At 45.8% G+C, this 20,811-nt stretch overlaps 1 protein-coding gene across 1 annotated transcript in view; it reads left to right on the top strand.

Annotated features, from left to right (window-relative positions):
- PPP2R5B (protein phosphatase 2 regulatory subunit B'beta) overlaps window positions 1-20,811 on the top strand; it is a 574,560-nt gene that overhangs the window by 358,914 nt on the left and 194,835 nt on the right. Inside the window, exon 3 of the mRNA XM_069645079.1 lies at window positions 4,634-4,735. Coding sequence (XP_069501180.1) covers window positions 4,634-4,735 — 102 coding nt within the window. The remainder of the gene's footprint in view (window positions 1-4,633; window positions 4,736-20,811) is intronic.

Genomic DNA, 20,811 nt, shown 5'->3' on the forward strand with positions numbered 1-20,811 from the left:
TCATCGGGGGTGTCTCTCTCTCACGTCTCTCCTTTGGTTCGGTTTGAGCTTGAGCTTGAACTTGCTCAAATCTCCCGCCTGGGCATGATGTATTGCTTTGGTCCAATCCCTGGCCTTGCGAAGCTAGACAGCGATCCTTAACTCGCGGGCATCTTCTTCATCCCAGTACCTTAAAGCTGCTATATACATGATGTTTTATATTTTCTGGATTTTCAGTGTTGTCAGGTAAGTTAGGTGGACTGAGTTGACAACAAAACATATCAGCTCTTTCCAGGGAGAGGGAAGGATTATTTAGAGTTGGAAAATGGGTTGGAGGGGTTACCGGAACTGCACTGGCTACTTGGACTAACTTGAGGAGAACCATCTCCGGTTCCCGGAAGCACCTCAAAACCTTTCTCTTTGCTTCCGCCTTTTCTCCTCCTCCCCTCTGCTGACGACCTGGCTGTTACCGGAACTGCACTGGCTACCTGGACACCCTCTGATCTCAGGCCCAGGCCCCCTCACCAGCGTCACACACCTGCACTGTCCACCTGGCAACCCCCGCACTTGGGGACTGTTTCTGTATCCCTACAGCCCCCCTACCAGCCCTTGACACCTGATGTATGCACTTACCATTGCACTTTCCACTTGTTGGCCGTTACTTATTATTGTTTCATCTGTCTCATGTACTGCACTGTCCCTGCCCCCTTCCCATGCACTTGCGTGATCTGAATGACACCTGGCCTAGTAGGACCGTTTGTCCGTCCTCCCTTTGTTCTCCTCCCTTGCCTCATTGCGCCTTGAAACATTTGTGTATAGGCACGTTATGAATGCCATATCATATCATAAAGTGGGGTGATACTGCTTTCTCTGGGATGATCGTCTCCTATCCCATGGGGGGATTCCTTCTCCTTGTGATACTCCCTCGGTGCACGGCCCCTTGGGGGACTATTGTACGGTGAATGCACCACCCAATCTCATGTTTTCTGGCTTCAGATAATTTCTTAAACCTGTGGAAAATGCTCTCTCCCGCAATAACTTGTACGTGTCTGCTATCCAGCTGCATCTTCATGGCATTAGGACACAGGACCTCTTAGAAATTTACTATAGCTACAGAACCATATACCAACTAGTTGGGTATTCATAAATAAAGTCCCTATCTCTACCAGCATCACTTCTACGACTTACCCTCTGACTGTTGCTGCCTCTTTACCTATGTTACATGGCCTCTTCCTCATGTTTTGGCTCTACCCTTCCTGTTGCTACTTAGTTTCCCTGTCTACTACTTTGTTGCTCTACCTCTTACTATTGAGTGTTTCCATGCTTTTTGTTGTGGTTTCTTGCTCTGTATCGCTCTGCATGTCCTGTCTCGGAATACTATTATTGCTGTTTCTGTCCTTTGTCTTGCTGACTCCTCTTGCTCATGTTAATTCCTCTGTTTTGTCTCACATTGTATTACTCTGGCTCTCCCTCCTTTCCAGTATGTTCTCTGTTTTGTCTCCCCCAACTTCAGCCCTTTGTTTTTCAGTGTCTTCTAGGTTCGTTATTGCTCTTCCTCTCCTTTTTTATTTGGAATTTGGCATAGTAATAATAAGTGATACAAGCTGAAAATGCATTTCCATCTATAAATATAAATCAGTTTGAAAATGAGGGGGTGGTTCCTTTTAAATGTATGCAAACTTGCTTTTGGAAGTTAGGCTGGACATTGCAGATTTAGAGTTTCCAATCAGCAGATGCTGAACTTGTTTCCATGCAAATGCTTTACCAGCACTAAATGCCATGTGTTGCAGCACTGATGAGATGTGCAATTTCTAAACCATCAAACATTTACCCTCCGGAAAGTTGTCAGTCCTGCTACAATATAAACCTTTTACCTCCATCTTAAACACATATTACTGCAAGCAGATGCATGAACTCAACAAACTATTGACAGGTTTGGAAATGTACGAGTATGGGGTTGGAACCCGGTTTTACAGTGGCGCTGGATATGGTAATTACCAGTTGTTGTTTAGTACTCCATGTTGAATCTCAAATGATGAGTGACACAGCTGTGTGCTTTGAGATTGGTTGAATTTATTTTTCCATAGGTTGTTGCTTTTGTGGCTTACATCTCTGCGTGTATTTAGCACATATGCCATACGCTATTTGCTTTTGCTAGAGTGCAGACAGGTATTTCAACCATAGGTCTTTCGGAAGGCATGAACTGGGGGGCTATGTAGGTCTTGTCGATAATTTGCATATGCTGGTAGCTGGTTAGCCTCCGTGCCCGGCAGGGCAGTGAATAGCGGTCTGCTGGGCTCACAGCGATCATTTGTATATCACAGGCAGCAGGAAATATAACGACATGCAGAGATCTTAAAAAATAAATTAAAACCTTTTTTTCAGCGCAGAGATCCACAGTTCTTCTAAGCTCCCACCCCTGAGCTTAACGTACCCAGGTTTGGAACTGGCATTAAACATTGATCTGTGTGGCAGGTTTTTCAACCCACTGAACTAAGTTTCCTGACAGGCATTTGACTCTGAAATGCTTGTAGGGTTGAGGCATCGGCAGTCCCATGCATGAATTACCTGACAGAACTGGCTCGTCCCAAGCTCCATGCCTCTTTCAATGAACTAGTACACATGAAGCAGGAGATATATATACGTTCTAGAGATTTGGCAGTGTCACACAATAGTCAGACATGGGAGAATCAGAAGTTAGGAAAAGTGCAATACTGAGAGTAGGATGGCTTGAAGCCTACCACAGCAATGTAATTATTCTCACACTGTCCACCAGTGTGCATACTACCACCCCGGGAGAATGGAGGGGAGAGTTTAGAGACTGTTTCTCTACAGTGTTTTATACTGAAACTGCAGACACATGTTGGTACTGCGTCATTAAATTCAGGTACTGTCCCGAACGTACCAGTCCTCCTAAGAAATCTGGTTATGATGCCCCTAAATGTGCTTTTTAGCCCTGCTGTGACTAGTTCACATTGTCCCATATGGCAGCTCTGCTGAGCAGCTAGGGTACTAAGCATACATATACAGCACAGCTGTTGAGAAGTACTAGTACAGTCAACCCTACCAAAAATATATACAGCGATGTTGGGAAGTGCTGACCTGGTCTAATTTAAAAAATAATAGCTGGCCCTGATGGGGGAAGGACTGCTAATACCCCACCAAAATCATATAGAAGTCTATCAAAGAATTGCTGGTAGATTTTCACACTCCCTATCTGTATGAATTATACCTGCTCAGTGCAGGGGACGGTGGGATAGTAAAAGTAACATTCAGACAACGCGTCCAGCCGTTCCTTATTCTCTCTGCTGTGACTAACAAGTGAATGTGCCCTTTCATGCATGCACTCACACAGACTCACACATGCACATACTTGCAATATTTTAAAACCATACCAAACATATCTACTAATTTCACATCAAAAGCCTTTCGTAATGAGAAATGCCAAACAGCTGCTTGCTCAGAGGCTCTCATAAAACTAAAACTCATAAAAAAACCTCAAGCCATTAAATGTCATCGATGTGCTTGTGAGATGAAGAGAAAACATAGTATGAAATGCCTATGCAAATCACCAGTAACTTGAAAAAGTATACTTCAGTATAGCGGCCTAAAATCAATGAAAACAGCAGTGATAAACACAAAAATGCAGCCCTTGCTAGAACACACGTTTACACTGTACTACACCAATCTTCCAAATCGTGCTGAGTAAGAATGTCAATTCTAATGAAACTTCCTAAAGTGTCAAAGCAATGTGCAATGTACATTAGTGATGCAAAATTCTAAAATAACATTGTAACACAAAATCTGAGCATTTGAACAAAGTGAAAAACACGCACTAATTTATTTCAAGTGTTACACTTTACAGACTCTAAAAGTATTGGCTAGATGAAATAACCAAATCAGGAAAGTGTTAAATAAACAGATCATGACTCAGCCCAGTTGGATGTCAGCAGTGAACTCCATCGTTTATGGGGTGCTGCCAAGAATAGCCCTGTAATGGATATGAATCTGAAAAAGAAAGGTGCTGTATATTCACAAGAATTAAGTGCATAAAAAGGCCAGATACGCACTCTATCTGGAGGGCTGAGTAAGTTGCTTACCTGTTATTGGTATTGTTCATGGATTCACATGCGCCCAACCCAGGTTCAAAGGCTACAATAGAAGTGGTCGCTCTGGGGTTAGAATCTGAAAATGGCCTCCAGGGTGGGGCTAGATACTCAACTTCTCATTGGTTGGGGCTGTATGCACCCAAAAGGACTTGGATAGATTACAAAACATTGCTGTTTTTTCTTATGGTATAATGTAATACCGAGCTAACCGAGGATTCCCATACTGACGACTGGGAATATTCAAAGCATGTTAATCCATGAAAGATACCATTGCTGGGGAACAGGAGTTACAGGTATGCAACTTACTCCTTATTGGCTTTCCCATGCTTACATTGTTTTTTTTTACCCACCATATGTTTTTTTTCCATATCGCCTTAAGTCTTGAGTATTTTAAAACATAATATTGTAAAATAATTTAAACAGTACTAGGCCTTTTGCTGTTGTTGCCCAGCTTCATCTAGGGAAATCATATGTCTGCCCCACTCCAGACACCGGATGGCTCCGGATACAAGCTCATGGTTCTAACTGTTCTCCTCCCTTTGCAGATCTCGGGCAATATTTTCCGAACACTGCCTCCCAGCGAGAATCCAGAGTTTGATCCGGAAGAGGATGAGCCCAACCTCGAACCCTCCTGGCCGCATTTGCAGGTAAGAGGAAAGAACATTTTTCTCAACATGCTAACTGTTTGGTAGTGTTGAGTAGCAGTCTGTTGCTACATTCTGTTCTTTCAGAGGGTGTGAAAGAATTCATTAAAAATGATGTGAGGAATGCACCATTTTGCCCATTTTAACAAGGCTGGGCTGTATGATTTCACCAATTGCGGGATTTTAGAATAATCAATTTTCTTCCTTCCTATTGACTGCGACTGTGTGCAAGTTTGATTCCGGGACACATTTGGGAAAACCTTACAACGTGAGAGTAGGACTACCTGGTTCAGAAACAAGGTTGGGGTTTGCTTTTAGCAAAACAGAGCATGTGCATTTATGAAGTTGCAATATTTTACAACATATGCTCTGTTGTTTAACGGATTATGTATGCTATGACGGTTCCATGTCATTTCATTGCAGGATGTTTTTTCATGGTTTTTAACCGTGATATCTTTTTTTTTGATGAAAAAACCCATTGAATTTTTTTTACATTATTTTTGGGGGGTTCCCTCCCAAACACCCCCCATTTTCTTTCATTTGCATTTATTCCCAGACGCCCCCACCCCATACATATAATTCACTAACCCCCCTAAGAAATTCAATGGGCTTTTTCGAATAAGAATTCACGGCAAAAAACCCTGCGGAAAAACATCCCGCGATGAAAGGACGTCGTACCGCTATGACGTAGGGTTCTGCCAAATCCCCCTGTACATCGCTTTTCCATCTGGGACACTCAATTAGCCAAAGTTAACTACTGGCTCAGAGGCAAACTGGACCAATGTGCTCAGTAAATGAGGTTAGCTTCTAAGAAACCAAATGATGCCCAGGCCCTTCATTGCTAGACTACAAAATGAATACCCACCTCTCTCTTCATGGGAACTCCCGCTCTCACACAGTGACATCCCTCATTGGCCAAGCTTTGCTCCTTTAGGGAGCTTGAGCTCTAACTTTGCATGGCCTTCCTGATTCACACAACATGTCCCACAGGCCTCCTTACAAGGCTTGGGAAAGGCCCTGATTGGGTGGCTTGGATAATGTGCTCGCAGGCCAGAAGAAGGCCAGGGTCCAGGCGAGACGATTGGTACAGGTTACACCAGAAGAGAACCTCGCCCCAAACATCGGTAACCCTTCTGCATCTCACTTCTTTGGTGAGCTTGAGCCCAGCATCTACGTTTAATGTTGTGTGCTAGATCAGAATTAGGAGATGGACAGGGTAGCATTTTGACTGAATTTCTCTTCATTATAAGTCAGAAGGCCTAAGCTGTCCCTAAGCTTTAGATTCTCTTCCCTCCTCTATAAAGGAAAACACAAAAGGGTGCTTGTCAGGATGTCTTAAAATCAAGAAAAGTCCAGTTTCCAGAATCCAGGCTCCTCGCCCCAATGCACAGTCAAAGCAAGTACACTAAGTGTCTCTTCAATTATTTCTCTCCATGGCACAGTTCAAGTAAGTACACCAATCCCGGCTCCTGTCCTCGCTCTGAATGTTCTCCTTGTGTTCCCTACCAAGAAAACTGGTGTTCACTCCACCTGGGTAGTTCCTGGTCTTGCTCCTCTCACCCTGCCTTGGGGCTCTCGTTTCTCTCACACCCTGCCTTGGGGGTCTTGCTTCTCACACCCTGCCTTGGGGGGGTCTTGCTTCTCACACCCTGCCTTGGGGGGGGTCTTGCTTCTCACACCCTGCCTTGGGGGGGTCTTGCTTCTCACACCCTGCCTTGGGGGGGTCTTGCTTCTCACACCCTGCCTTGGGGGGGTCTTGCTTCTCACACCCTGCTTTGTGGGGGTCTTGCTTCTCACACCCTGCCTTGGGGGGGTCTTGTTTCTCACAACCTGCCTTGGGGGCGGTGTTCTTGCTTCTCATACCCTGCCTGGGGGGGGGGGGGTTGCTTCTCACACCCTGCCTTGGGGGTCTTGCTTCTCACACTCTGCCTTGGGGGTCTTGCTTCCCGCCACCCTCCCTTGGGGTCTTGCTTTCTCTCACCCTCCCTTGGGGTCTCATTGGGCCTCGTTCCCCAGAGCCACTGCATACCTTTTGTTCTCCTTGCGTTGCTCCTCAGTAGAGTCAGTGAGTTTGGCTGATACAGGGCCATCCCTCTGGCTCTCCCACGGTGTTCGGCATTGGGTAGAGCTTGCCCTTGCTTCCCACTGGTTTTCAGCGGAACTTTGGCATCGGCTCATTGGCTCACCAGTCATCTGCTTCTTTGGTGGCTTCCAGTTCTCGGCACTCTCATGGGCCGGGCGCTTCCGGTTCGTGTACTCGCAGGGACTGTGAATGTTTCGTGAGGTTGGTCAGTAAGAGGGGGACGCCTATCCACTGCTTTCTCATTCCAGGCAAGAGCGATCGATACACAGGGTCCGAAACCATACCAGCCGTTGGCAAAGGAAGTTTCAAGTTATCGGACAGTTTAACTCTCACATAGCCTACCAAGATATTGGGATCTTGAGATAAGGGACAATAACTTATGTCTCTTTCGGGGGATTACCTGTCTTCTAAGGGAATGAGTGTCTCCCAGTGGGATCCTGCTTGCTCTCTCCCTTAGGGCTCACTGCTCTAGTCACAAAGGGGGTGACTACCCCTTGAGGAGAGGGGACGAATTCCCGGGATTCGATACAGTTGTCAGGACTTTGCCATCACCTGCCCCTGTTTCTCAGGTTCCTTAGGAGGGTGATGTAAGGTGATGTGAGGGTGATGTAAGGCCCAGAATGGGCAGCTTGAACCACATGCCTGCTATAACCCCCCTCGTGGCAGGCACCTTTGGGACTATTACTTCAGTCAGTGGGCGACTAGTTTTAGGGCTTAACACGTTTGCTCCATTTAGGACTGGGTAGGGCCTTGCCTGTTACCTTCTGGCACCCAGATCAACAGGGGCCAACCACACCAGCAATCTAATCGCCACACAGACTATTTGTTTACTATCCATGGACAATTCATTCAAGCCACTAAGACTCTATATGTGCATACTTGTTTTCCCCAAAACTGCATTTACCCACTAAGGCTGTATATGTTCCTCTGTGCATAGCAAAACTGCCTTTAGCCACTAGGTCTCTGTGTGTGCATATATTCATTGTAAAACTACATTTAGATACTAAGATCCTGTATGTCTCTATGTTCCTTGTAAACGTTGTATCTTGCTGATTAGGTATTACATTTTCCTATGTGCATTTCCAAAAGATAAATCAAGCCACTTACACCCAGGATATTCCTATATGCATGACAAATCTGCATGTAGCCACTCAGATCTGATATTTACTATGTTCCATGAAAACATTTACTCTAGCCACTCTTTAGTAATACTATCCCTCTTTCTAATCCAAGGAGTCTAAAGTTGAACAGACTAAGAGGTGAGACCAGGTAGCCCTCTTTTGACATCACCTTCTCTGCGAAAGTGCCTTCATAGTTAGTCTTCTCATACCACCTTAATTAGCTCAAGATAAATCAGAGACATGGGTTTCCTATTGATCTCATGCAGCCTAAACCCAAACTGATCATAGGAGACAAACAACAATGCATACAGCACTACCAAGAAATACCTATAGCACAGGGTGAGGACTAGTCCGGAGTCATGCAATGGCTTATCCTGCTGGTTCTGGATGCGCATGTCGAAATGTTATCTCCCCATTCATGAAGGCCTCACCGGTTTCAGACATTGGTGCAGTACCTGACAGCATTGGAATATATTTGTTGTTGTGGTAATTCAAGCATTCAGAGGAGGAAGATTGAGGCCAGGTTGTGCGCTGGTCACAAAACATGGCACCCGCCTTCTAAAAGTCTTTGAGGCACACAGAGAACTCAAACTTTGACATGGAAGGCATTCTGTGGGCAGCCACCGCCTTTCATTTCTTCTGTCAGCTGGACTGAAGGGCATGATACAATGAAACCTCTCTCTTTTACCCCCTTCCTAGTAATAGGTACAGAGATTTTCAAAGTTGAGGCAGGCTGGAGTTTGGAGTCTTGTGCATATGGCAGCAGAGTTTCTCTAAAAAATGAGCAAGTAGGAGTCGAATATTCTGAATCACTGTTTCAGTTTATTTATCTATTGGGTACTTATAATGCACCTATACCAAGGTACAAGACAAGTAGGGGCGTGGAGGGCAAGAAGAAAACAAACATTCCTACTAGGTCTTGTCATTCGGATTGTGCAAGTGCAGTAGCAAGAAGTGTGGGGGAGAGGGGCGGGGAAAGTGCCTGTCGGGGTGGAGAGGGCCCATGGGTTATGCGAGTGCCAAGGGGAGGCCAGGTGGACAAGTGTCAGGGGAATGCAGAGAGTACAGGGGGAAGGAGGTCCTCCTGTTAAGTGCGAGGGACGGGGCTGGCGGGCTCAATGGGGTGTCGGCCCAGCCAGGCTAGTGCAGGGGGAGGGAGCCTGGGGGGGACAAGTGCAGGTTTGGGTAGGGGGGGGTTCAGGGGAGACCAAGTGCTGGGATAGACTGGTCGAGGAGGGCCTAATTTGCTGCCGGGTGTGAGGACTATTGGCAGCTTCCTGCCTTTCCCCAATCTCTGAAGGAAAAAATAAAAAAAACAAAGATCGCTGCTGTCATAGGAAAAAGGGACTTAGTCCCTTTTCCATGTATATGGTGGCCGGAACTGGAGGTGCAGAGGACTGGAGCTCAAAGCTCTGAACCCGCAGGTAAGTGGGGAGCGAGGGAGGATGTGGGGGAGAGGTTTGTTTGGCTGGGGAGTTACGGGGGTGGGGATGCAACAGGGAGCGCTCCCTGTTGCCTCCCCAAGTAAAATATATTTTTTCAAATGGCACCACCTGGGGAAGGGCCACGGGTGGCTGGAACATTTGGTTGACAATGTTTATTCTCGCCCACTGTTTCAGCCACCTGATTGGTCAATGGCTCCTCCCCGGATGCTAATACTAAATAATGGGATGATTCAGTACTATATCACGGACACACACGCATACGTTTTATAAAAGTAAACCGTTCATACAACTGTCACTACCACGGCAGAAGAACGCTTTCAAGTATAAGAAATCCTCCTATTACTTTTGTGAGTTAAGGGCCATGTAACCCTATTTCTGGTGGGGGGACTCTAATTGCTCCTTGAGGTCGATTCCTGCTAGTGTGATCTGCTATTATCTCAGTCTACAGCCAATATTCCCTCATAATAACTGACTATGAGTTCAGCAAAATCTAACAAAAAGAGAGGAAGAAAAGACCCTAAAGACTTAGTAAGTCAAGTGCAAACAGCCCATAATTAAAAGGATATGCTGATATCTTCTAAGGATCTGAAACAAGGTTCCACTGAGACTCCAAAGACTGCGACTGTTGCTGTAATTGATGCTGAAACCAGCCCAGAAATGGATTCTGCCCCTGCTAGCAAGGATCGTCCTTGTGAGAAACCTGGGATGTTTTTCCAAGGTTATTCCCGGGATCCTTTGTTCTGGTGGCCAGGGAAGGGCCATCGCTCTTGGATCCCAACACTGGGGTAGGATCACCTGGGGAGGGGTTCTTGGGGACTATGGGAGACACTCCCTCGGGTGAGACATGGTATTCCTCCTGTTCCGATACACCCCTACCCGACATCCCATTAGTTGTCGTGGGATATTGTAAACAAAGTCACATCATACCTCAGTACCTTTCTGTAAGGAGAAGGCAAAACCATCACGGAAAACAAAGACCATCCCTCTTTCCTCAAAACCCACTTTTCAACAACCCTACATTTATACCCCTTTTCCTGACAAAAATATACAACATCTTCATCCTTTTTTTGTAGAACATCACAACACAATTCCCAAAATCCCATTTCCCTATTGAAATATACAAGGACTGGGACGAAGAAGAGGCAGATGGGAGTCATGAGGACTACCCATAGGAGTCCATGGGCAATGTATTCCTATGGGTAGTCTCCCTGTTGTCCAGATAATGAGGTCAGGCAGGGAGGTATAACTACTCACACCGGACTCCAATCAATTCTAGCTGGGAGTACAAAAGCAGCAGCTAGAAACAGCATTTTGAGCGAGCTGGGGATGCTGGAAGGTGCAGAGAAGCCAGAGGAAGAACAAGTGAGCTGCAGAGACCCTGGGAGACCTGGAGGAGGAGGAAACCACCCAGACACTGGACCTTTGAATACAGGGGCGGCTGCAGTATGGAGAGGGAACTGTACCTCCAGGCGGCAAAACCAGGGGCAGCTTGGGTCTCCTGGCGGTACCACGCTAGAGCTCCTCCCTTGGGCCAAGCAGGCAAAGCCAGGTCTCTCAGAGGCAAGCAGTGAGATCCTGACCTCAATACACATCCCCATTGAAAAAACTCCTGTAGCTCCCAAAGCCATGGAATGCCGTTTTGGGGAGCTTTGAAGTGGGAGAAAAACGCATCACAATGCATTCTGGGTCTGCAAGTCCACAACTGGTTCTTTGTGATAACTGAGAGGGGTAAAACATTAAGGAAGGGTCTGAACCCGACAAATGGAGAACCCTAAGAACTTTTAGGGGAGAAGTCAGGAACACAGAGAGGCCCCGGAAAGCCAGAAGACCTAAAAAGAAGCCTTGAGAGACCGGAGAAGTACGTGAAGCCAAGATGCTGATTCAAAGCGAGAAAGAGGCTCTGGCATGGCGAGGGAGATGTATCTCCAGGCAGCCGGCGAGTTGAGAGAACTTGTGCAAGGCTGGACTGTGTTGACCAAAGGTTTCCAGCAGCGAGAGTGTCACTGATGAAAGATTGGTGAAACCGCGAGTGAGGTGATCCAGATAAAAGTGGAACATTGGGGACAACTGGAAGAAAGACCCCCTTTTCTACATGATAGCAGAGTGGTCCGGCACCACGTGGGGGCCCATTCGAAAGATCTCTGCCAGAAAGGTATACTGCAAATAGAACTTTTGAGATTGGATAGAAAGATGGAAGTGGTCCTGCGAGGGTCTAAGAAAAATCCCTAGCACAATCAAAAGTCTTCAAACCCAAGAAATACCCGAGAGAATGAAATATAGGCTTGCGTCCGGTCGAAGGGAGCCTGGAACAGTGACAAACATATAGTATTGAAGTTACTCAAGTCAAAGGACATTACGATAAGTGAAAGGAAGGTCTGAGCCTGAACAAGGGAGGCCTACAGTGTCTTTGAAAGCAAAGGGAGTCCAACCCCGGCTGAGGGAGACCCTGGGGTGGATCATCCACCCGATATGTGCTATAAGCGGAAGAAAGAGAACGTTAAGTTGTTAGATCTTTTTGTTGAACAAGACTTTCTTCAAGCGAGAGAGTATTTGTGCTGTTACGAGACAGTTTTGGAAGGTCCTGCTGTGCCTTGGAGACTGCCTTGTCGTGCTAAGAGAAGCCAGATTGTGGTATAGAGCCCGAGTGCTCTAACTTACCCCGTGCTGAAAACCTTATTCCTCTAACATTCTGACATATTAGTTTGAACAATGTTCCTTTTTGCATTTCACATCCCTTAGACATTTTGTTGTATTAGAGTAGGTAATAGGTTTTTGTTAGCATAGGCCATTTGAGTTTTGATAAGGCACCACTAGGAATGCGTTATTATTATTTGATGGTCGTAGCTTGCTCCCATCTTTAGACTTGGGATTAGATGGGCGTTTTTCAAACCTTTTTTTAATAATTATTTTTGTTAGTTTCATTATTGCATCTTACGTAAATGATAGTACAAGAACAATTCGAACATCCCAACTTCAACTCCTCCTCCCACTCCCCCAGCCAGAGTGAGATTTGTCTTTCCTTTGTTCAGGTATTGTTAAGTTCACATTATCTCCAAAATTCTGATTTTATGTCGGCACCCTTGTGCCATATAGTCACTTTGTAATTAGGTCCCCATTCCTGTTTGAATGCATCTTGATTCCACTGGATCTTATGTTACCCATTTTGCAGCCAGTCCTGGATCGTTGGTGCTATTTGTTGCTTCCACTTTTGTGCTATCACCAGCCACGCTGCTATAAGCAAACCCGTCTATCCTCATTTCTGTGTCTTTTTAGGTGTTTTCGAACCCGGGTCCCACATCCCACAGATCCAGATCATGTGCCCCCTGTGTTCTACATCCTGGTACATTTCTTTCATTTGGCTCTTTACCTCCACCCAGAATGGTCGCAGCACAGGGCTTTTTCCCCAGATGTGTAGCCAATATTGTGAAATACTATCAATTTTGCCTCATTCTTTGAGGGCGTGATTTCCCCCTTTCTTTTAAATGTGTTGAATAGTTTCATGAGGATATGGGTCAGTATATCCCTAACCTTTTTATAAAAGCTTTTCAGGAACCCGTCTGGCTTGTTTTTTTGGTAGATCCTTGATGCCTTCTGTACCTCTTGTTCCCTTATTTCCTCATCTAGACATGCCCTTTCTTCTTCAGATATCTGCCAGAGAAGTCTCGCTAAATATTCTAATTGTTTAATTTACGATTGGTTATATACAGCACCTGATTGTATTCTCTAAATATTTCCCCCATTTCCTCATTTATTGTCTTGTCCAGCCATTGGCTATTTCGGAGTTGTGTGATTGTCTGGATCCTCATTTTTTCTTTTAGTTGTCTCGTTAGGTATCTATCTGCTTTGTTGGCTTTCACACAGTGCCATTGCCTCAGGTCTAGTAGTGCTGTCTCAGCCCTCTTCGTTCTAAGGGGCTCTAGTTGTCACTGGATGTGTCTCATTGCCCTCTTCAGCTTATTATCCAGATTTTTTAATATTTCCCCCTGTATGTCTCTTAGCCTGCCTTCCAGTTCCACCTCCCACTGCCGTCTCTGTTTATCCCTCCCTGCCTTTAGCGCTATAAGATGCCCCCTCATTACCGCCTTGAAAGTGTCCCATATCATTTCTTGAGGTGTGTCCCCTGTTTCATTGTCTCTAAAATATTGCTCCATCTTTTCCCTTATAGCTTCAACCTGTACCGGGTCATGTAGGAGGTCTGTGGGGAACTTCCATTTCCATAGCCCTCACTTCTTGTTTCCCACTGTGATGTTCATCCATATCTATGCATGGTCTGATAGGGTAATGGAGCCTAGTTCTATATTCATTACTTTCCCCAAGAGCCTTGTAGAGGTCCAAATATAATTTATCCGTGACATGGAGGAGTGTACATGCGAGTAGTGGGTGAATCCTTGTTCTTCCCCTCTTATTGCCCTCCAGACGTCTTGGAGGGCCAATGTGGCCATCTTCCACCATAATGCCTTGGATGGGGCAAGTGCTCCTTGTACTGCGTTCCCGCTTCTATCCTGTCTGGAACCCACGCCACGTTGAAATCTCCCGCTAGGATAATATTTACTTTTGCAAAGTTCTCTAATTTCGACAGGACTTCCCTCAGGAAGCAGTCCTGTCCCACATTTGGGGCTTATATCGACACCACTGTGACCATTTGGCCGCCCATGGCTTCATTTAGAAATGTGTACCTTCCCTCCTTGTCCAATATGGAGTCTTTTGCTTGTGCTCCCAACCCATCATGTAGTGCAATTAGCACCCCTGCCTTCCTCTCCCCTGATTTTGTTGGTATATTTGTATGTATCCTTTAATTCTAAGTTTCCACTTGTCTAGTTTGCATATGCGTGTTTCTTGATACATGAGGATGTCTGCTTTTTCTCCCCGCAGGAATTGTTCCACTTTTTCCTTTTTACTGGGGTATTCAGTCCCCTTACAGTGTACGTTAATACCTTTTAAGATCCTTCATCTATGTGCATATCTTTCACTTTCCCCTTAACTCTGTTTCTTAACCCCTGATTTCCCCACCTCTGGCTTCCTCCCTCTCCACCCCTTTCTGTGCCCCTCACCCCCAACCATCAACAATGACACCCAACTTGAGTTGAGAATCTCCCCTGCCACCCCACCCTTTACCTGAGGAGGGCCCAGGTTACTATGATTGCTCGGACGTAATGTCAGCCATGCCTGGCCCTCATACCATCCCAGAGAAATCATTGGGGGGAGCACAAAGCCCCACTAAGGATTCCAAGCTGCACCCTCCCTTTCCAGTCCCTTGAGCCACAAACTTATGTTATGTGTTACACTCTTACCCCTTTCACCAGGGTGCGTCTTATGTCCACTTCTCCTCCTGTTCTAGTCCACCGCACCTCTGATATTCTCGATCTCGGTCTCTTTGCTTTTTTCTCTTTCAGATCTTGGTTCCACCTTTGCCCTTTTTAGTCACTGATTTCCATTCCCATGGTTTCCTGCGTCCTTTGTCTCCTCTCCTTTGTTCCATGTTACCCTCTTCAAATTCTCCTTGTAGGTTTAGGCTCTATTCTCCTTCCTCCCATGTCGTGATCCTATGCTGTCGTTCTTCCCATGTGAAGAGTAGACCAAAGAGAAACATCCATTTATATCTTATTTGTTTCGCTGCCATGAAATTCACCACTGGGCCCATACGCCTCCATTTTGAAGGGTGGATTTGCAAGGTCTTGGTATAACTGCACCTCTTCTCCATTTATTCGCACTTGCCCTGCTAATCTCGCCTTCCGTAAGATCTTTTCCTTTTGGCCGACCAATGTTATAGCCACCAACACATCCCTTGGTCGTGTGCCTGGCTCTCCTGCTCTTTGCAGGTCCACTCGATGTATTCTATCCACCTCTATTATTTCTTCCTTGTCAGTTGCTATAATTTCAGCAGAGTTGCTGGGCTGTACCTTTCAGATCCTTGTCCTCCACCGTTTCTGAGAGGTTTTTTATCCGAATATTCGATCGCCGTGAGCAATTTTCACATTGGATCTTGAGATTATGTGACAAACGTGCAAGATGTTCCAATGTTTCATTGTTTTTTGCGTGTCCTCTTCTATGTTTTGCACTGCTCTTGTGCCTGTGCTTTCTTCTAGCTTTGCTATGCCAATTCTCACAATCACTTCATTTCATCTTTCAGAGTCTCGAATTGTGTCTGGAAGGAGGTCATGAATTGGTTTTTAACTCTTTGAACCAGCTCTGCATGTCTTTTTTACATGCCATTGCTCCCTCTTCTCTGACCGTCGGCATGGGTGGGCTCCGATTGCTTCCTCCTCTCCTAGTGTGCGTTGTGTTCCCTGAGCTCCAGTTGTTTAATGCTTGTCCCTGCCTTTCCTGAGGTGTCTGAGTTGCAGGTGTGGTTTTCCCCCTTGTCTTGGACATTTGGGCACTCTATCGGTCCCTTTTGCTGTATCTCTGCTATGTAGTTTAATGCCGGCTTTTGTGTTTGTGTTGGTGGTTTCGCTCGGTGGCTTCCCCCGGTTGTACTTCTTTTCTTTTGTTTCTTTACTTTTCCAGGGTGGGGAGGGGGGAGTCTTTGTTATGGTTGGTTCAACGCCCCCGTCTGTTTCTGTCATATATCGCCCATGGAAAGTATGGAGCAGATGGGCGCTATGGAAGAAGGACTAGACTCCGAGTCACTGCAAGGTGCGGTCTAGTCTTTCTGTTGTAATGCCTACAAGTACCTGAAAATGGAGAACACCTGTGCGTTGCAACTTTCTTGCTGCCTACGTGAGTACACCTCGCTTGTGCTCTGCCTCCAGTTGTTTCTCTGTGTTTCCTGTGCCTTCCTTCCCTGTTCGTCTGCCCGTGTCTTTCCGTTACCGCGTTTTGCGGTTTCCTCCTCCCATTTATTCCGCTTACCTGTTTGTATCCTGCCTCCGCTGTTTATCCGCGCTCTGCGCTGCCTTCTAAAGACTCACTCCTGCTTCAGCGTCTCTTCTGCCATCGGACGCTCTCTGCTGGGAACACTTCGTTGTTTAAGTTCTTTGGAGTACTGTACTGTTTGTGCTGTTCCGCACTGGATCGTTATTTCCTATTCACAAAGAACACTTACCAGTGCATGCTGGTTATTGAAGTACGGATACACGCCGACAACTTCCTGCCAACTACAGCTATACAAACTTCCAGGGTTTTTCGGCAAGGCTTTTCCCTGGTTTGGGGTGGGCTCCCCGGAGTCCCCGCTGCTGGGCTAATTGCTTATAGGCAAAGTGGCCTCCGGGGGAGCTCGCTCCTATTCCGTCAAACAGAAGAATAAGATCGTCAAGACAAAGACAGCCTGGAGGGAAAAGCCGGAAAGCTCATCAGACGAATCCGTAAAGACCCACACAGAATCATCAGGTGAGGAGTGGGCTAGTGGGAAGGAAAGTGTGAGTGATCAGACTACAGAATCTGAGAGTTTCAGCCTTTGGCCCCTCCGGGGTACCCTAATTGGTTTCCCGGGTTTTGATTTGGTTCTTTGGGGGTGGGAGTTTCCATCTCTGCCGCCCTTGCCTGGTCTCCTCTGGCCTTTTGTCCTGTGTTTCTGTTCCCTTTGCTCTCCCTTACTGCTGAGTTGTAAGGTTTTGCCCTTGCTGCTGGGTCCCTTTGTAATCCGGCGGGACATCAATATATTTTTCCCCGTTCTCCTAATGTTCCTGTGCCTGGGGCCTTGTTATGGTTTCACCCCACGGCCTCTCTCCACCCTCCCCCTCGGGCCGCTTGTTAATGGGGCTCCTTCTCTGGTCCTCCCGCTCTGGTGCCAGTGTCCGCTATGTGTTCCCCTCCGGTTTCGGGTTTATTCTGCGGTTGCTTCCCTGGCGCACGGGGGACGTCTCTCACCTCTGTTCGCTTCCAGGATGTCTCTGCTTCCTCCCCGCTCTTATTTCTCTTCTGAGTGTGATCTTGGTTGCAGGGTGCTCCGGCTGCTCCTTGCATATGGTGGGTGCTCCGGCTGCTCCTCGCGTACAGTGGAATGATTGTCCCTGGATCCGCTCTGTTGCACGCCTACAGATCGCTCGGTGGTATGGACGTATATGTCAACCGTTTCCTTGTTTCAATTACGGGGGGAGGTTGGTGTCATCTTTATCTCTCGCATAGCTTCACTGTCAGCTTCTGTTGCATCCCGGTAGGGAGAAATGCTCACGTACATCCTCGGTCGCCGCCCACAATCTCGGAATCCCTCAAGCCCTTTAAGTCAATAAACACCCTTAAACTGTGATCACTTCAGTCTGTCCTCTTACTGTTGATACCACAGTTTCCTTACACCATGCTCTTAATAAAATAAGACATTGTAAACGGTTTACAAAATAAGCCATTGCCTTCCTGAATAAAATTGAGCCAGCCATGGAAAACCACATGGAAGAGGCTGAAACTTTTAATGTGTTTAGGAGCATGATGAAGACCTCCTAATGCACTGAGTCGTACAGCTGGAAGAGAACTTTCGACCCATAACATATATGGTCAAAGATGGAGAGAAATAATTTTCGTGGGATTGAAACTGAAATAGGCAACTGTAACCTGAAGGTTTTGTCAAAGAATTCTTCTTTAAAGTATCAGTATTGTTGAGGATTGAGGATGAATCGGTCAATCTCACTCTTTATAGAACCCATTGAGTTATCTCCACATATCTGCAGGATAACAAATTGACCCAAGATGTTCTCACAAGGCTGCATTTCTATCGCTCTAAGGAAGTTCTTATGTCCAGTGTTTGTGGAGTGCCACATGTCTCCTTGGGATTGTTGTGACTTCAGCTTTATCAAGATTCAGTACCTCCTATTGTCCATAAAAGATTGTTCTTGGGTTCAGTTGCATCTTGGCTGTGTGATCAGACAATGTTGTTGTTTCTGGTTTATTATTCTTGCATGTGTCAGTTAGTCTTAGAGGTGTATGATGTCGGAGTGTGTGTGATGTCAGGAGTAGAATGTGTATGTAATGAACACTGGAATGCTAACCCAGTCTTCCATAGCCAGACAGTTGGAGAGATGGGACCTGGGTGGTGGGTGCTGATGGGTCCTCCCCTGAACAACGTAAGGACTTGCTGATGTAGCTTTGTAACTGGAAATAAATCAATTTAAAGGACTTACCTGAGTGACACAGCAGTGTGCTTTACAACATATATAATACCAAAGGATATTTCCTTTTCATCTCTCCATCACTTTTAAAGGCCAGAAGCATCATCCTACATCCCAAATGGAAGCCAAGACAATTTTAGGCCTGAGAAAAGCTGCAATGATCTAGGACAAATCTAGAAGCTCTTTGAAAAAATATTCATGTTGCCAGTGCTGACCCAGTTTCCAACAATGGCATTTGCAAGATAACAATGCCTAGAGATAGATAGAAGAGGTCACAGTATTTAGTTAATATGGTTCTTACCCATAATTTAAAAGACACATTCCTATTATTGCCTTGAGTGAATTCCAGTCATTTATTCTCCATTGGCGTGGTTACATTATCATTATATGGTGTGGCCCCCCCACTCCATTAGGGGACTGCCACATTCATTTAGGCGGCCATAGTCTGGGGTTTTTGTCTTCCCAGTAAGTAGACTGTTCTAAATATGCCTGGCCTAGCGGCACCGTGTGACACAGTTGACCACACTATACTTCTCTACAGATGTAGAGACACTCAGAACATAACAGGCAAAGCATTGGGCTGGATTGAATCCTTCCTCCTACACAGGCACAAATTAGACAATTTAAAGTGGAAACGCAGCCCTTGCTGTGTGGCGTCCCTCAAGGTTCTTCCATTTGTCCTCGGTTGTTCAATAAATATTTGCACCTAATATCTAAATTAATAAACACATTCACGAACACGTTCCTTGTCTACGCTGACGAAATTCGAAGTATTTTCAACACTAACCCAAGTCAGTCAAAAAGAGCAATCAATGCGGACTGTCTGGTCAGTCTATGAGTGGATGTTGGTAAATGAACTGCTTTAACACAGGTAAAATAGTTATCCTTACTCTAAGTAGCCACCCCACAGCAAATATCTCATTCAATTGCCCGGACACACTAGGAGTCAACCTCCTAGTGTCAACTGCACAAAAGAAACTGTGAATCATATTTGATTCAGAACTCGCAAGAAATCACTGCCCTGACAAAATTGCCCAATTCCAGCTGCGTAAGCTAAAGAGGTTACTGCCCTTTCTAAGGGTAAATCATAAAACAGAAATTTCCCATGCACTTGTATTGAGTAAACTGGATTACTGTAATTCCTTTTTACCTAGGCTTAACACAACACATCATTAAGCACATGCAGATGGTACTGAACACAGCATCTTTGGGATGAAGAAACATGGCAACCTCTCACCTTGCCTCAAAACATTCAAATGGCCACAGGTGGAGACATGAATTACCCTAAAAACACTCAGCACCATTCTGAGGAGCTATTGTAAAAAGAGCCTGGCTACCTACCTTCACTCCTTACTGACTACAAGCCCACTAGAATCCTAAGGCTCTACTCAGCAATTACACCAGTTAGTGGAAGAAGCTGACCACCAAGCGATCGCTGGCCACCCAGTGTCCAGTTCTTTGGAATGCAATGTCAGCAGATCTAAAACAAATCCGAATGTATGTTGGATTCTGCTAAAAGGCAAATCTGATGGTTTTTAATACGTGCCAGACATACTCTAGCACTTACATGCAACCAGGTGAAGTCTCCTAGGGATGCAATGGAATTATGGGACCCCATTTGTAAGCTTTTGTCATTCCTTTGCTTGGTCAACTTTTCTGCTCTCTTTGTTTCCCTACCAGAAATCACATTATTTACTTGGTATGTAACACTTTGCAGCCTAAAGCTAAATTGATTTGTTTTGTTGCGTGTGGCAGAACTCTGTCCATATCACAGTAGATAAATAAATAACCCTCCACTGGTCACTGACCAGGACATGATCCATTTTAATTAACTCTGTTGGATCACTGTGCAAAGAAATTAACTCCTTACACACCTATCCAAACCCATTGCTCCAGCCAGCACTTTTACCTGAGAACACTTGCCACCAAATGTGTGGGTAAAGGAAACGGATCTTAAATACTCAAGTTCAATTATATTTAGCATTAGTACCCTAGGGCGTGCCACAGAGGCTACATATATCGGAATTGTACTTTTTGACCCACTATAAATGGTTGCAAGGGCCAAATGTTCTAAAAATGCTATCACCAAAGGTTTGAACACCAGAAGTTCGAACCTTTGGTGGTAGCATTGCAGGTAAGTAAAAAAAAAAAAAAATTGCGGGGGTTCTGTGTGGTATAGTGAGCGGGGTGTTGCGGGGGACACCACCGCAGCACACCGCAAAAAAATGAATGCATTTAAAAAACAGGGGCTGTGGGGTTTCCCCCGCAACACCCCGCTTACTATACTTCCGTGTATAGTGAGCGGGGAGTTGCGGGGGAAACCCCTGCAGCCCCCGTAGTATGTACGTGTGTTCGCATGAGAAAGGTGCAAACTTTTGGTGGTTCTCAC

The sequence above is a fragment of the Ambystoma mexicanum genome, chromosome 2p, assembly GCF_040938575.1.
Source record: "Ambystoma mexicanum isolate Mex_15411 chromosome 2p, UKY_AmexF1_1, whole genome shotgun sequence".
In the NCBI taxonomy this organism is placed as follows: Eukaryota; Metazoa; Chordata; class Amphibia; order Caudata; family Ambystomatidae; genus Ambystoma; species Ambystoma mexicanum.